At 50.5% G+C, this 16,169-nt stretch overlaps 1 protein-coding gene across 1 annotated transcript in view; it reads right to left on the reverse strand.

Moving 5' to 3' along the window:
* The window catches only part of LOC143787637 (coagulation factor XIII B chain-like), a 574,339-nt gene that overhangs the window by 506,687 nt on the left and 51,483 nt on the right, over window positions 1-16,169 (reverse strand). The window contains exon 2 of the mRNA XM_077276562.1: window positions 15,837-16,019. Coding sequence (XP_077132677.1) covers window positions 15,837-16,019 — 183 coding nt within the window. The remainder of the gene's footprint in view (window positions 1-15,836; window positions 16,020-16,169) is intronic.

Genomic DNA, 16,169 nt, shown 5'->3' on the forward strand with positions numbered 1-16,169 from the left:
TTTATTTGCAGTATTTATTGTATTTATTATATTGATGGACCCTTCATGTCCTTTTGTTTTTAGATGTTTTTAATGTTTTTGTCTATGATTGTTTTCTAAATAAAGATTTGGTTTATTGTAAAACTATGCTGTGGTGATCCCATTAATTATGCATACGCTTGTCCTGGGATTCCGATACTTGCCGCATATCGGATACCGGAATCGGAAGTTCCCAGATTCAAACTGCACGAAATCAGCCAATGAGACTGATTCCAAGTGTGGGCACATCCTGTTCAGCATGGAGGGCATGAAACTACTGGCAAGGCTGTGATTGGCTGCTGAAATGATGTCATGCTGCAGTTTAAAAGTCGCTGGCGCCATTTTGCGATCACTCTGCTGTGAATTCAGTTAGTGACAGGACGCTGTTTGCTGACTGAGGACCAGTTTAGAGATAGCGATTTGCTTCTTTGTGCTTTTCCAAGGCTAATTTAGCAACCGCTGTGTTCACCTACTATTCACCTTGCTTTTGCCTTGCAGCGCTGTTTTCACAGCGATCTGCAAGGTCTGTGTGTGTGTGTGTGTGTGTGAGTGCAGCCCACTCTCTAGTCTGAGTGCAGCCACATAGGCCATCCATAGCTGGTTGTATTCAGTTCAGGGAGGGTGGTTCATTGCCTCATACTGTTCTTTTTTTTTTTTTTTTTTCAAGTAGTGTAGTCTGCTGCTAATTTTTTTTAAAAAATCCTATTAGTGTCTTTCCACCCGTCTCCAGCTAATTTGTGGAAAAACACTACATAGGATAACGTAGAGGAGGGTTTTTGGGCCTTGCAGCGCCGTTTACGGCTGTCTGCACGGTCTCCGTGTGACTGCAGCTCGCCCTGTAGTCTGTGAGCAGCCATAGCCTGGTTGTCTCCAGCCCAGGGTTCTTCACTGCGTCATACTGTAAAATCAATTTTCCTTTTCTTTTAAGTAGTGTAGTCTGCTGCTAATTTTAAAAAAAAAATCCTATTAGTGTCTTTCCACCCGTCTCCAGCTAATTTGTGGAAAAACACTACATAGGATAACGTAGAGGAGGGTTTTTGGGCCTTGCAGCGCCGTTTACGGCTGTCTGCACGGTCTCCGTGTGACTGCAGCTCGCCCTGTAGTCTGTGAGCAGCCATAGCCTGGTTGTCTCCAGCCCAGGGTTCTTCACTGCGTCATACCGTAAAATCAATTTTCCTTTTCTTTTAAGTAGTGTAGTCTGCTGCTAATTTTTTTAAAAAAATCCTATTAGTGTCTTTCCACCCGTCTCCAGCTAATTTGTGGAAAAACACTACATAGGATAACGTAGAGGAGGGTTTTTGGGCCTTGCAGCGCCGTTTACGGCTGTCTGCACGGTCTCCGTGTGACTGCAGCTCGCCCTGTAGTCTGTGAGCAGCCATAGCCTGGTTGTCTCCAGCCCAGGGTTCTTCACTGCGTCATACCGTAAAATCAATTTTCCTTTTCTTTTAAGTAGTGTAGTCTGCTGCTAATTTAAAAAAAAAAATCCTATTAGTGTCTTTCCACCCGTCTCCAGCTAATTTGTGGAAAAACACTACATAGGATAACGTAGAGGAGGGTTTTTGGGCCTTGCAGCGCCGTTTACGGCTGTCTGCACGGTCTCCGTGTGACTGCAGCTCTCTCTGTTGTCAGTTCAGCCCCCCAAAAATAAATAAATAATAAAGTTCACCAAACACACCAGTGACACCACTTTACATTTGTGTAGGCCACATTAGCTCATATTAAAGTCTAGTCCACACTTTATAAAATTAGTGTTTCTTATACCTGTTAGGAGTTGTTCAGGAATAAGCACACAAAGCCGTTAGTACTTTTCTGCTTATCTTTATCAGTCAACCAAGATGAAGAAGGCAGTGAGTAAGGCACGTGGGCGTGGGCGTGGGTGCGGAGCAGGGAGGGGACGTGGGGATTCTGTGCCTGCTGCGGGCACCGGTGACTCATCAGCACCCACTTTCACCAGGGAACAGTCATTCATGCGTAGCTTTGTCGCAGAGCGCCGTACACCGCTGCTGCGTGAAGACCAAATTGAAGCCGTTGTTGGATGGATGGCAGCTAATGCATCAACTTCAATTAGTGCCACATCCTCTCAGACACAGAGCACTGGAGAGCAGGCATCTGTCTCTTCACCACCTTCCAAATTGCCCAGGCAGACAGAGAGCCCAGGACAGGAGCCGTCTCTACTTCTGTTCTCTGAATCTCTTGGCTTGGAAACAGGGGGCCAGCCAAGCAGCATTGGAGAAATGGAAGAAGAGGCAGGGTGCAGTGATGCCCAACAGCTTTTTCTCTCTTCCTCTGAAGAGGCGGGTGGGCCATTGCCTCCGGTCACCACATCGCAGGCCGCATCCGCTGATGATGACACTCAGGTGCCACTTACTGGTGCGTGCTCTGCTGCTGAGACTACCCAGGAGGAGCAGTTGGGGGCAGAGGGTAGTGTAGATGATGAGGTCCTTGACCCATCTTGGCGTGAGGGACAGGAAGGTGGTGGGAGCAGCTCTGAGGAAGAGATTCCCCGTACGGCCCAAACAGGGAGAGGGAGGGGGAAGACTGCGGATCCTGCAGCTTCCGCTTTGGCACCCGTTAGGAGCATGTCTCTTCCAAAAGCCAAAAAGGGCGCTCCCAAGACTTGCAGTGCCTGGTCCTTTTTTGACACAGTTGCAGATGACATTTGCTATGTCAAATGCAAGGTGTGTCATCACAAAGTAAAAAGAGGTCGAAATGACAGCAACCTCAATACCTCCAACATGTGGAAACATGTGCGCAACAGGCACGCGGCGGAGTTACAAAAACACACTGAAGAGCTAGGCCAAACAACAGCGGCAGCTACCACCTCTTCAGCTCGTGTTGCCTCTTCCTCCAGCTCACACGCAGCTGGTTCGGCTTCCTCCCAGGATCGCCGTGGAAGAACCTCTGGCCCTGTTGTCCAGAGACCCGCTGTAATTCCACCCGCAGCACCACGTTCCCAGTCATCCACACACTCCCAGCCCAGTGTACAGCCATCGGTAGTACAGGCATGGGAGAAAAGGCGGCCTTTCTCGGCAAACCACCCGCGAGCACAGGCTCTGACTGCAGGCATTGCCAAACTTCTGTCACTGGAAATGCTGTCATTCAGGCTGGTGGAGACTGACAGCTTCCGTGACTTGATGTCATTGGCAGTCCCACAGTACAATGTGCCCAGCCGCTTTTATTTCAGCAGGCAAGCCGTCCCTGCCCTGCACAAGCATGTGGAGGGACACATAAAACACGCGCTACTGAACGCCGTCAGTAGCAAGGTCCACCTCACCACCGATGCGTGGACCAGTCAACATGGACAGGGGCGATACCTTTCCCTCACTGCCCATTGGGTTAATGTCGTTGAGCCGGGTACAGACCGTGCGAGTGGCGCAGGACGTGTCCTGCCCACTCCAAGGATTGCAGGAATCCATTCTGTACGCATTGACTCCTCCTCTTACACCAGTTCCTCAGAATCATCGCTGCAGGAGCCGTCACAGTCCACCTCCACATGGACCCGTGATGAACGTTTACCTGTTACGACCGACATGAGCACAGCCATGGCCAAACGTCAACAGGCCGTCTTGAAATTAATTTCTTTGGGGAATCGAAGCCACACAGCGCAGGAGCTCTGGAATGCCATCAAGCAGGAGAGCGATGTGTGGTTTGTGCCAGCGAATCTCCAGCCAGGCATGGTAGTGTGTGATAATGGCCGAAATCTGGTGGCAGCTCTGGGCCTCGGCAACCTCACTCACATCCCTTGTCTGGCACATGTGCTCAATTTGGTCGTGCAGAGTTTTTTGAGGGACTATCCGGATCTTGATGCACTGCTGCACAAGGTCCGCCTAGAGTGTGCTCACTTGCGGCGTTCCAGCACGGCAAAAGCGCGCATTGCGGCTCTGCAGCGCCGACACCGCCTGCCGGAACATCGCATCATATGTGACCTACCTACCAGGTGGAATTCCACGTTACATATGTTGGAGCGGTTGTGTGAGCAGCAGCAAGCTGTAATGGAGTACCAGCTGCATCAGGCGCAAAGAAGTCGCACTCAGCGCCGTTCAGACTTCACAACCACAGAGTGGGCCACTATGAATGACGTCTGCAAGGTTTTGCGTCCCTTCGATTATTCCACGCGGATGGCGAGTGCAGATGATGCACTAGTCAGCATGACTGTCCCCCTTATCTGCCTGCTTGAAAAATCACTGCAAGCGCTAAGGGATGATGTTGTGGAAGAGGTGGAGGATGAGGATTCACCATTTCCATCATCTTCTGGACAGTCAGCGCCACGTGGTTCCTCACAAACGCGTAGGCAGGGGACAGTTTGTGAGGAGGATGAGGAGGAGTCAATGGAGGAGGAAGACATCCGTCCAGAGGAGGGAGTTACACAATTGTCCAGTACTCAGTGTGTACAGCGAGGGTGGGGTGATGACGAGCGGGCAGAGATCACGCCTCCAGCAGGGGACAGCGTTTCTTGGGCAGTTGGCAGTCTGCAGCACATGGTGGATTACATGCTGCAGTGCCTGAGAAACGACCGCCGCATCGCCCACATTCTCAACATGTCTGAATATTGGGTGTTCACCCTCCTCGATCCTCGCTACCGGGACAACGTAGAAAGCCTCATCACACCGTTGAACCGGGAGCGAAAAATGCGGGAGTACCAAGACACACTGGTGAATTCCATCATCTTCTCCATTCCAACTGAGAGAAGTGCTGCTAGTGCATTACAAAGCAGCTCAGTGCGTCCAGGCAGTGGTGGAGTCTCTGCACAAAGAGGGAGCAGAAGCAGTGCCTCTGCCCAAGGCAAGAGCAGTATGGCCCAACTGTGGCACAGTTTTCTGTGCCCGCCACAAAAGTCAACACCATCACAGACGGCTCCAGTCAGCAGGAGGCAACGGTTCCGTCAGATGGTGACAGACTACATGTCTTGCCCTCTTGCTGTACTCCCAGACGGCTCTTCCCCTTTCAAGTTTTGGGTCTCAAAGCTGGATACATGGCCAGAGCTAAGCCAGTATGCATTGGAGGTGCTGGCTTGCCCTGCGGCTAGTGTATTATCGGAACACGTCTTTAGTGCTGCAGGTGGTGTACTAACTGACCGTCGCATGCGACTATCCTCCGATAACGTTGACCGGCTTACTTTCCTGAAAATGAACAAGGCCTGGATCTCGCAGGAATTTGCCACTCCTCTTCCTGATTAAATAATTAGGTGACTGTCTACGTTATCCAGGTCTCCTGTTGTGTTCATCTTTCTACCACCTGAACTTAAATTCCTGGGCTCCAACACCGCCAGTTGAGGCTCAGAAGTGCCGTCTGCACAGTCAAAACATACGACCCAGTGTTATTGGGTTTCAGTAACGTCAGCTGATCCCCAGCTGTGTAGCCGGCAATGTGTCCTGCGACCGCCACGATGACACAACAACTGAAATGTAAGGGAACCTGTCCCCCCCCCCCCAAGGCGTTTGTTACTGAAGGAGCCACCTTGTGCAGCAGTAATGCTGCACAAGGAAAAGGTAGCTATTTTTGTTTAGCTCCTTGCACACGCAGAACTTAACACACTTATAAAATGTGTCCACTGATACCGTAAAACCGTCCCGGAGGTGGGACTTTCATTCGTAATATGACGCAGCACAGCTGTCATTCCTACCCCCTTGGCGCCGTGCCCCGGCTCCTCAGCGTTGTTTAAATCTGTCCCGGAGCCTGCGCTGTTATGTTATCCCTTGGCCAGGCACACTTAGCGCTGCCCATCTTCTGACATCATTTGGTGTCAGGCTGGCTGCGCCTGTGTGGCTGCGCTGGCCGAGAGCCCGCCTCGCATTGTCTTCTGATTTCATCCCACTGGGGGCCTGAGATCCATGGACATGCGCAGTGCATATCTGAACCTCCGCCTCTCACTCATCTCCCTACGCCTTCTTCAGACTGTGCGCCGTCAGCTGATCCCTAATAGCATGCCACAGCCGTGAGGCCGCACAGTCTGAAGAAGCCGTAGGGAGGGGAGTGAGAGACGAGGATATGCACTGCGCATGGCCACGGATCCCAGGCCCGCGGTGGGATTACATTAGACGACACTGCGAGGCGGGCTCTCGGCCAGCGCGGCCGCACAGGCGCAGCCAGCCTGACACCAAATGATGTCAGAAGATGGGCAGCGCTAAGTGTGCCTGGCCAAGGGATAACATAACAGCGCAGGCTCCGGGACAGATTTAAACAACGCTGAGGAGCCGGGGCACGGCGCCAAGGGGGTAGGAATGACAGCTGTGCTGCATCATATTACGAAGGAAAGTCCCACCTCCGGGACGGTTTTACGGTATCAGTGGACACATTTTATAAGTGTGTTAAGTTCTGTGTTTGCAAGGAGCATAATGAAAAGAGCCACCTTTTCCTTTTGCATCTTTTGTGCTGCACAAGCTGGCTCTTTCAGCTACAAACGCCTTGGGGGGGGGGGGGGTTAAAGGTTCCCTTTCTCCAATCAGGCTTCGGCCTACATTGTGTTCCTCTGCTTCTCCTGCTGTCCCTGGGCTCCAACACCGCTAGTTGTTGCCTGGTAGTGCTGTACGCACAGTCAACAGTCGCTCCTCTGTTATTGGGGTACAGTAACGTCAGCTGTTCCCCTGCTGTGTGTGTGGCAATCCCTCCTATCTCCTCCACCTCCCCCTTCTGTCCCTGGGCTCCAACACCGCTAGTTGTTGCCTGTTAGTGCTGTACGCACAGTCCCTCCTCTGTTATTGGGGTTCAGTAACGTCAGCTGTTCCCCTGCTGTGTGTGTGGCAATCCCTCCTATCTCCTCCACCTCCCCCTCCTGTCCCTGGGCTCCAACACCGCTAGTTGTTGCCTGGTAGTGCTGTACGCACAGTCCCGACAGTCCCTCCTCTGTTATTGGGGTTCAGTAACGTCAGCTGTTCCCCTGCTGTGTGTGTGGCAATCCCTCCTATCTCCTCCACCTCCCCCTCCTGTCCCTGGGCTCCAACACCGCTAGTTGTTGCCTGTTAGTGCTGTACGCACAGTCCCTCCTCTGTTATTGGGGTTCAGTAACGTCAGCTGTTCCCCTGCTGTGTGTGTGGCAATCCCTCCTATCTCCTCCACCTCCCCCTCCTGTCCCTGGGCTCCAACACCGCTAGTTGTTGCCTGGTAGTGCTGTACGCACAGTCCCGACAGTCCCTCCTCTGTTATTGGGGTTCAGTAACGTCAGCTGTTCCCCTGCTGTGTGTGTGGCAATCCCTCCTATCTCCTCCACCTCCCCCTCCTGTCCCTGGGCTCCAACACCGCTAGTTGTTGCCTGTTAGTGCTGTACGCACAGTCCCGACAGTCCCTCCTCTTTTATTGGGGTACAGTAACGTCAGCTGTTCCCCTGCTGTGTGTGTGGCAATCCCTCCTATCTCCTCCACCTCCCCCTTCTGTCCCTGGGCTCCAACACCGCTAGTTGTTGCCTGTTAGTGCTGTACGCACAGTCCCGACAGTCCCTCCTCTGTTATTGGGGTACAGTAATGTCAGCTGTTCCCCTGCTGTGTGTGTGGCAATCCCTCCTATCTCCTCCACCTCCCCCTTCTGTCCCTGGGCTCCAACACCGCTAGTTGTTGCCTGTTAGTGCTGTACGCACAGTCCCTCCTCTGTTATTGGGGTTCAGTAACATCAGCTGTTCCCCTGCTGTGTGTGTGGCAATCCCTCCTATCTCCTCCACCTCCCCCTCCTGTCCCTGGGCTCCAACACCGCTAGTTGTTGCCTGGTAGTGCTGTACGCACAGTCCCAACAGTCCCTCCTCTGTTATTGGGGTTCAGTAACGTCAGCTGTTCCCCTGCTGTGTGTGTGGCAATCCCTCCTATCTCCTCCACCTCCTCCTCCTCCTCCTCCTGTCCCTGGGCTCCAACACCGCTAGTTGCTGTCCAGAAGTGCTGTACGCACAGAGCCAAACACCTCGCCAATGTGTTAGTGGGGTTCAGCACCGCCAGCTGTTCCCCTGCTGTGTAGCCGGCAACGTGTCCTGCGACCGCCACGCAGGCACAACAAGTTAAATTTAAGGGAACCTGTCCCCCCCCCCAGGCATTTGTTACTGAAGGAGCCACCTTGTGCAGCAGTAATGATGCAAAGGGAAAAATTGCCTCTTTTCGTGGTGCTCCTTGCACATGCTGAACCTAACACTTATGAAAAGTGTCCCCTCCTACCGTGATACCGTCCGGTAGGTGGAACTTTCCTTTGTGATGTGACGCAGCACAGCCGTCATTCTTACCCCCTTGTCGCCGTGCGCCGCCTCCTCAGCGTTGTTTGAATCAGTCCCGGAGCCTGCGCTGTTAGGTTAGCCCTTGGCCATGCACACATTTTGCGCTGCCCGTCTTCTGACATCATTTGGTGTCAGGCTGGCTGAGCCTGTGCGGCAGTGCTGGACGAGATCCCGCCTCGTAGTGTCTTCTGATTTAATCCCACTGGGGGCTTAAGATCCATGGACATGCGCAGTGCATATCTGAACCTCCACCTCTCACTCATCTCCCTACGGCTTCTTCAGACTGTGCGGTGTCAGCTGATCCCTAATAGCATGCCACGGCCGTGACACCGCACAGTCTGAAGAAGCCATAGGGAGGGGAGTGAGAGGTGAGGATATGCACTGCGCATGGCCACGGATCCCAGGCCCGCGGTGGGATTACATTAGACGACACTGCGAGGCGGGATCTCGGCCAGCGCAGCCGCACAGGCGCAGCCAGTCTGACACCAAATGATGTCAGAAGACGGGCAGCGCAAAATGTGTGCATGGCCAAGGGCTAACCTAACAGCGCAGGCTCCGAGACTGATTCAAACAACGCTGAGGAGGCGGCGCACGGCGACAAGGGGGTAAGAATGACGGCTGTGCTGCGTCACATCACAAAGGAAAGTTCCACCTACCGGACGGTATCACGGTAGGAGGGGACACTTTTCATAAGTGTTAGGTTCAGCATGTGCAAGGACCATAATTAAAAGAGCTAAGTTTACCTTTTCCAGCATTACTGCTGTACACGATGGCTCTTTCAGCTACAAACGCCTGGGGGGGGGGTTAAAGGTTCCCTTTCAACTTGCTCCAGTGCAGGCTTCGGCCTACACTCTGCTCCCTCTCCTCCTCCTGCTGACCCTGGGCTCTAACACCGCCAGTTGGGGCCCAGATGTGCTAGCTGCACAGAGAAAAACACCAGCCAATGTGTCAGTGGGGTTCAGCACCGCCAGCTGTTCCCCTGCTGTGCAGCCAGCAACGTGTCCTGCAACAGCCACGCAGACACAAGAACTGAAATTGAAGGGAACCTGTCCCCCCTCCCCCAGGTGTTTCTACGTTTTACAGCCACCTTGTACGACAGTAATGCTGCATGTGTGCAAGGTGGCTCAGAAACTTATTCTCCTTGCCCATGTTGAACTGAACACGTCTAAAATGAGTCCTCTGCGACCATTAAAACGTCCCTCAGGTGTGATTTTCCTTTGTATTGACACGCAACAAGCTCCTTGGTAGCGCTGCCCGTCTTCTGGCATCATTGTTTGGCTGCCTGCGCCTCTGTGGCCGCCTTGCCCCACACAACGCCCCTCGGTGTCTTATTTATTTGGACTGCGAGGGTGTGATTGATGGGCATGAGCGGTGCATTTTTTCGCCTGTCCCTCATCTCCTTCCGCCTTCTTCGGACTGTGCGGCTTCATGGCCGTGGCATGCGATAAGGGATCAGCTGACGCCGCATAGTCTGAAGCGGGTGTAAGAACCCAAGCGAGAGGCGAACATATGTACTGCGCCAGGCCATGAATCCCAGCCCCGCAGTGTTTTAACAATGTTAAGACACTGCGGGGCTGGGATTCATGGTCATCGCGAACCGCACCGGCCGACATCAAATGTTGTCAGAGGACGGGCAGCGCTAACAGCGCAAGGCCAAGGGATAACACGACAGCGCAGACTCCTGTGCAACAAATAACGAAGCTCAGGAGGCCACGCAAAGCACCAAGGTGGCATTTTTGTCAGCTGTGCTGCGTCTCATTACGAAGGGAACTCACGCCTCCAACACGGTTTGACTGTATAAAGGGCTAAATGTTATACGTGTTTCATTCAGCGTGTGCAAGGAGAAAAATGAAAAGAGCAACCTTTGACTTGTGCAGCACTACTGCTGCATAAGCTGTGGCTCTTCTAGTTTGTAACCCCTGAGGGGGGGTTAAATGTTACTTTTAAAATCGGTTCAATTAGGCTTCGGCCTACACTCTGCTCCACCTGCAGAGCCCGGGCTCCAACACCGCTAGTTGCTGTCCGGAAGAGCTGGCTGCACTGAGCCAAACACCTCGCCAATGTGTCAGTGGGGTTCAGCACCGCCAGCTGTTCCCCTGCTGTGTAGCCGGCAACGTGTCCTGCGACCGCCACATAGACACAACAGAACCAAAGCTGCCGCCAGTGCAGGCTTCGGCCTACACTCCCCTCCCCCTGCTCCTCCTCCTGCTCCTCCTCCTCCTGCTGACCCTGGGCTCTAACACCGCCAGTTGGGGCCCAGATGTGCTAGCTGCACAGAGAAAAACACCAGCCAATGTGTCAGTGGGGTCCAGCACCGCCAGCTGTTCCCCTGCTGTGTAGCCGGCAACGTGTCCTGCGACAGCCACGCAGACACAAGAACTGAAATTGAAGGGAACCTGTCCCCCCTCCCCCAGGTGTTTCTACGTTTTACAGCCACCTTGTACAGCAGTAATGCTGCATGTGTGCAAGGTGGCTCGGAAACTTATTCTCCTTGCCCATGGGGAACTGAACACGTCTAAAATGAGTCCTCTGAGACCATTAAAACGTCCCTCAGGTGTGATTTTCCTTTGTATTGACACGCAACAAGCTCCTTGGTAGCGCTGCCCGTCTTCTGGCATCATTGTTTGGCTGGCTGCGCCTCTGCCGCCGCCTTGCCCCACACAACGCCCCTCGGTGTCTTATTTATTTTGACTGCGAGGGTGTGATTGACGGGCATGAACGGTGCATTTCTTCGCCTATCCCTCATCTCCTTCCGCCTTCTTCGGACTGTGCGGCTTCATGGCCGTGGCATGCGATAAGGGATCAGCTGACGCCGCATAGTCTGAAGCAGGTGTAAGAACCCAAGCGAGAGGCGAACATATGTACTGCGCCAGGCCATGAATCCCAGCCCCGCAGTGTTTTAACAATGTTAAGACACTGCGGGGCTGGGATTCATGGTCATCGCGAACCGCACCGGCCGACATCAAATGTTGTCAGAGGACGGGCAGCGCTAACAGCGCAAGGCCAAGGGATAACACGACAGCGCAGACTCCTGTGCAACAAATAACGAAGCTCAGGAGGCCACGCAAAGCACCAAGGTGGCATTTTTGTCAGCTGTGCTGCGTCTCATTACGAAGGGAACTCACGCCTCCAACACGGTTTGACTGTATAAAGGGCTAAATGTTATACGTGTTTCATTCAGCGTGTGCAAGGAGAAAAATGAAAAGAGCAACCTTTGACTTGTGCAGCACTACTGCTGCATAAGCTGTGGCTCTTCTAGTTTGTAACCCCTGAGGGGGGGTTAAAGGTTACTTTTAAAATTGGTTCAATTAGGCTTCGGCCTACACTCTGCTCCACCTGCAGAGCCCGGGCTCCAACACCGCTAGTTGCTGTCCGGAAGAGCTGGCTGCACAGAGCCAAACACCTCGCCAATGTGTCAGTGGGGTTCAGCACCGCCAGCTGTTCCTCTGCTGTGTAGCCGGCAACGTGTCCTGCGACCGCCACGCAGACACAACAGAACCAAAGCTGCCGCCAGTGCAGGCTTCGGCCTACACTCCCCTCCCCCTGCTCCTCCTTCTGCTGACCCTGGGCTCTAACACCGCCAGTTGGGGCTCTAGGAAGACAAGCTTGAATTGGTCCCCATCCTGGTTCCAGTACCGTCAGCTGGTTCCGGGCAGAGCCTTTGGCTTAGGTGCCTCCCTCTGGGTATCCGAGTTCCACCAACGTCAGGTGGTCCTTGGTAGTGCTTTCAGGCACGGGTACCTCCTGCTTAGTAACCGGGTTCCAGTAACGTCAGCTGGTCCTCGGTAGTTCCATTGGCTCTTGGACCTTCGGCTACCCATCCGGGTTCCAGTACCGTCAGCTGGTTCTCGGCAGTGTCTTTTGCTCTTGTACCTTCTGCTCCCCATCCTGGTTCCAGGACCGTCAGCTGGTTCCGGGCAGAGCCTTTGGCTTAGGTGCCTCCCTCTGGGTAACCTGAGTTCCACCAACGTCAGGTGGTCCTTGGTAGTGCTTTCAGGCACGGGTACCTCCTGCTTAGTAACCGGGTTCCAGTAACGTCAGCTGGTCCTCGGTAGTTCCATTGGCTCTTGGACCTTCGGCTACCCATCCGGGTTCCAGTACTGTCAGCTGATTCTCGGCAGTGTCTTTTGCTCTTGTACCTTCTGCTCCCCATCCTGGTTCCAGGACCGTCAGCTGGTTCCGGGCAGAGCCTTTGGCTTAGGTGCCTCCCTCTGGGTATCCGAGTTCCACCAACGTCAGGTGGTCCTTGGTAGTGCTTTCAGGCACGGGTACCTCCTGCTTAGTAACCGGGTTCCAGTAACGTCAGCTGGTCCACGGTAGTTCCATTGGCTCTTGGACCTTCGGGTAGCCATCCGAGTTCCAGTTCCATCAGCTGTTTCTCGGCAGTTTCTCAGCCTTCTTGTACCTTCTGCTACATTTCCAAGTTCAAGACCCTAAAGACGACGACCCGGAAGACCACGCCTAAGATGACGACGACACCAGAGATGACGACCACTGAGATGACGACGACCCTGGAGACGATGACCCTGAAGACCACCCCGATGACGACGACCCCGGAGACGACGACCCTGGAGACGACGACCCTGGAGACGACGACGACATGGGAGACCGAGAAGCAGAAGAACAAGAGGCTGCAGAACAAAGAGCAGAAGAACATTAAGCATAACACTAAATATCGGAGCAAAAGATATTATCTAAATTATAAGCAGAAGAAGACTAAGCAGTGTATGGGGGTGAGTCCGTTCCTCCTCGTGGTGCCCCTGGATAAAGCCTGATGCTGCAGGCCAAACTGAACGCGGACAAATGTAACTCTTTTGTGACATGCAGAACGGAAGGTGTAATCTTCAAACTTTTATAGATGACAACTATGGGAATGCCTGTCACAAATAAGAATATGATGAAGAAGTTGAATATGAAGAAGATAATAGTTAAATAAAAAGAATATGAACAATGTAAAAAAAAAAATTATAGGTAGAAGAAGAAGAAGATGAATAAGGTGAAGATAGTTGATGTCAAAGAAGCTGATGATGAGGATAATGAAGAAGAAAGTGTGGGAGAAGTAAAAAAGAAGGTGAAGGGCGTGGAAGTAGTGAAACATCAATATCTGACAAAATAAAAAAAAAAAATAACATAGTCAAAATCTTTCTAACGCCGAACGTCATAAAAAAAAAACAAAAAAAACTGCTATTCTATTTGTTTGGGCTAAACCTCTGTGCCTTTAATGTCTCCGCCACCTCCCCCAATACATCCTACATTATTCTTAGTTGTTTTCCTTCATGTAGAATTAACCTACAAGGAAAGAAAGGGTTTATTTTAATTCCGATATTTTCGTCCCATTGACTTGCATTGGGATCGGGTATCGGTATCGGATTAGATCCGATACTTTGACGGTTATCGGCCGATACTTTCCGATACCGATACTTTCCGATATCGGAAGGTATCGCTCAACACTATTAGATACAAAGGTTTGTCCCGCAAGCCCTGGGAATTTCAAGACTTGGTGTCTAGTGACACTTTGGTATCTAGTACTTTAGTTCTCCATCCTCTGGTGTGTAGTAGTTTAGTTTTCCAATCCCTGTTGTCTAGTAGTTTAGTTATCCATCCCCAATCGCCCTGCAAGCTTTGGGGATTCCAAGACTTGTGGAACAGCCCCTTCCTCAACTGCCCCCACAGCCACCAGAATCACCCAGTGCCCAGTCAATGAGCTGTAACACCCCTGTCCATGCCAGATCATCCTAGTGTCAGTGTTGAAATGCACCCTATCACACATAGATTTTTTTCAAGGAAAGAGTGATGTTGTCTGCAACATGCTGGTGTAGTGCAGGCACATCTTTCTTAGAGAAGTAATGGCATCTGGGCAACTAGTACTGGGGAACCTCGACGGCCATCAGCTTTCAGAACCCATCCACCAGGCATAAAGGCTGCATTTCCATAGCCAACAGATTGTACTGGCCATCCAACAATCACAGAGATCACAGGCCGATTGGACTTCATTCTTCTTTTGAATTTCACACTTCAGGGTTCCCCATCACCTCTTCCTCCGAGTAGCGGTCATATACATATATGTGCTCTGGGGTACATTTTTGTAATATATAGCATTGCAAAAAAAAGTTCAAAAAGCATTTCCTGGTTTCACTGACTTATCTATAGAGTATTACGTGCTCTGGGGTACATTTCTGTGGTATATTACACTCAAAAAAAGGGTTGAAAATGTTTTCTGTATTCAATTACTCATCCATAGAGCATTACGTGCTCTGGGGTACATTTCTGTGATATATTTCTGTGGTATATAACACTTCAAAAACAGCATTTAAAATTTTATCTAGATTCAATAACTCATCTATAGAGTATTATATCCTTTCTGTTAAATTTCAGTCATAAAACAATACAAAAATGTTCAAATTTTTTTCTGGATTGAATCAGTGATTCATAGTAAGTCATTTTTCAAGGAATGGGTGGTGATGTGTGTGACAAGCTGGTGTAGTGCAGGCACATTAGAGAAGTAATGGCAACTGAGTAACTGGTACTGGGGGGACCTTGACGGCCATCAGCTTTCGGAAACCATCCACCAGGCATAAAGGCTGCACTGAGGATGCAATGCTCAGCATGGCTGCATCACTACGTGTCTATGCCGTACGGCGCAACCTAACTTCCTAGTCTTCAACCTCCTCTTCCTCTAGGGCCTCCACCTGCACCCTCAACCTCTGCCTTAATGAGACACATGTTCCAAAAGTACACTTTTGATAAGGGTCATTCGGATGTTTTGGGTTGTCATTAGGATTTAAAAAGAGAAAAGACAGTAGTTTGACAACAAATGGCTTCACCCAACCACTGACCATGAGTGGAGAAAAAGTTATGGTGTTATCATTCATATTCTCTGAAAAAAAGGCCAAGAAAGCCAAAATTCTGCCGGGGTATGTAAACTTTTGAGCACAACAGTATAACTGATCTATGCCAGACAACTTGCAAAACCAAGCATGGAGAATAACAGAGGGCTGCAGAGCCAGGGTAAGGAAGCATGGACCAGCATACTCGGACCAGGTATTAAACAGTTCACCCACCCTTAGGGCACCTCCCAGATGATCAGTGACAGCAGACAGAGAATGGTTTGCATGACATTTTTTGAGAAGGACAGAGCAGGCAGAGCATAAAATATTACTGTGATAGCGCCGACAATGTCATTTCGGTCATTTCCAGCGGAAGAGTGCGTTAGAGGAGAAATATTTTTCATAATACGGTGGTTACCTCCACCTTTTCTACATTTTAAAAATTAACCAATAAACTTCCCCTTTATTTGCACTTTTTTGATTTGCCTAGAATATGCTTGTAAATTTGTGAGTTATCAAGGCGCAAAAACGAAATTATAAAAAAAATGTATCTCTGCGATTTCTGTATCTATATCTGTGCTTTTATGCTTTAGATTGAAAAACAGAATAAAAAGTCATTTATTTTTAAGACATCAGAAATGTAGGAAAAAAGCAGTAAATGCTAGAAATCAGCACAATGAAACAATATTGAATGATATTTACATTGTTCACGTACCAACAATCTTATAACCCTACTAAGTGATATAATTTCATTACCTTTATGTTTTTTCTGCGCACTTTGTGATAAATGAACATGAACATACCTAGACAAACAGGTGCTTCTCCCCAAAAACCGTTCAAACATCTCACAATTTTGTCTCCTTTAAGAAGGTAATAATTTTGGCACTTATATTCCACAAATTCATTAGATTTATATCTCATTTTTCTAATATTGATGATGTCTCCAAATTGAACAGTTGGTGGTGAACCACACTGATCCTCGTTTTCTGGAAAAGAATGAAAATTGATCAAACAAACTAATTGAATATACTGTTGACATTCCCAATAGTTTTTGCATTTTTTGTCACTTAGTGCAGCAGAATTTGACTTGTCAGCATTGCTTTACAAGTTGCATTATTCTTCTACAAAGCCAACTC

Source organism: Ranitomeya variabilis, chromosome 8, assembly GCF_051348905.1.
Source record: "Ranitomeya variabilis isolate aRanVar5 chromosome 8, aRanVar5.hap1, whole genome shotgun sequence".
NCBI lineage: Eukaryota > Metazoa > Chordata > Amphibia > Anura > Dendrobatidae > Ranitomeya > Ranitomeya variabilis.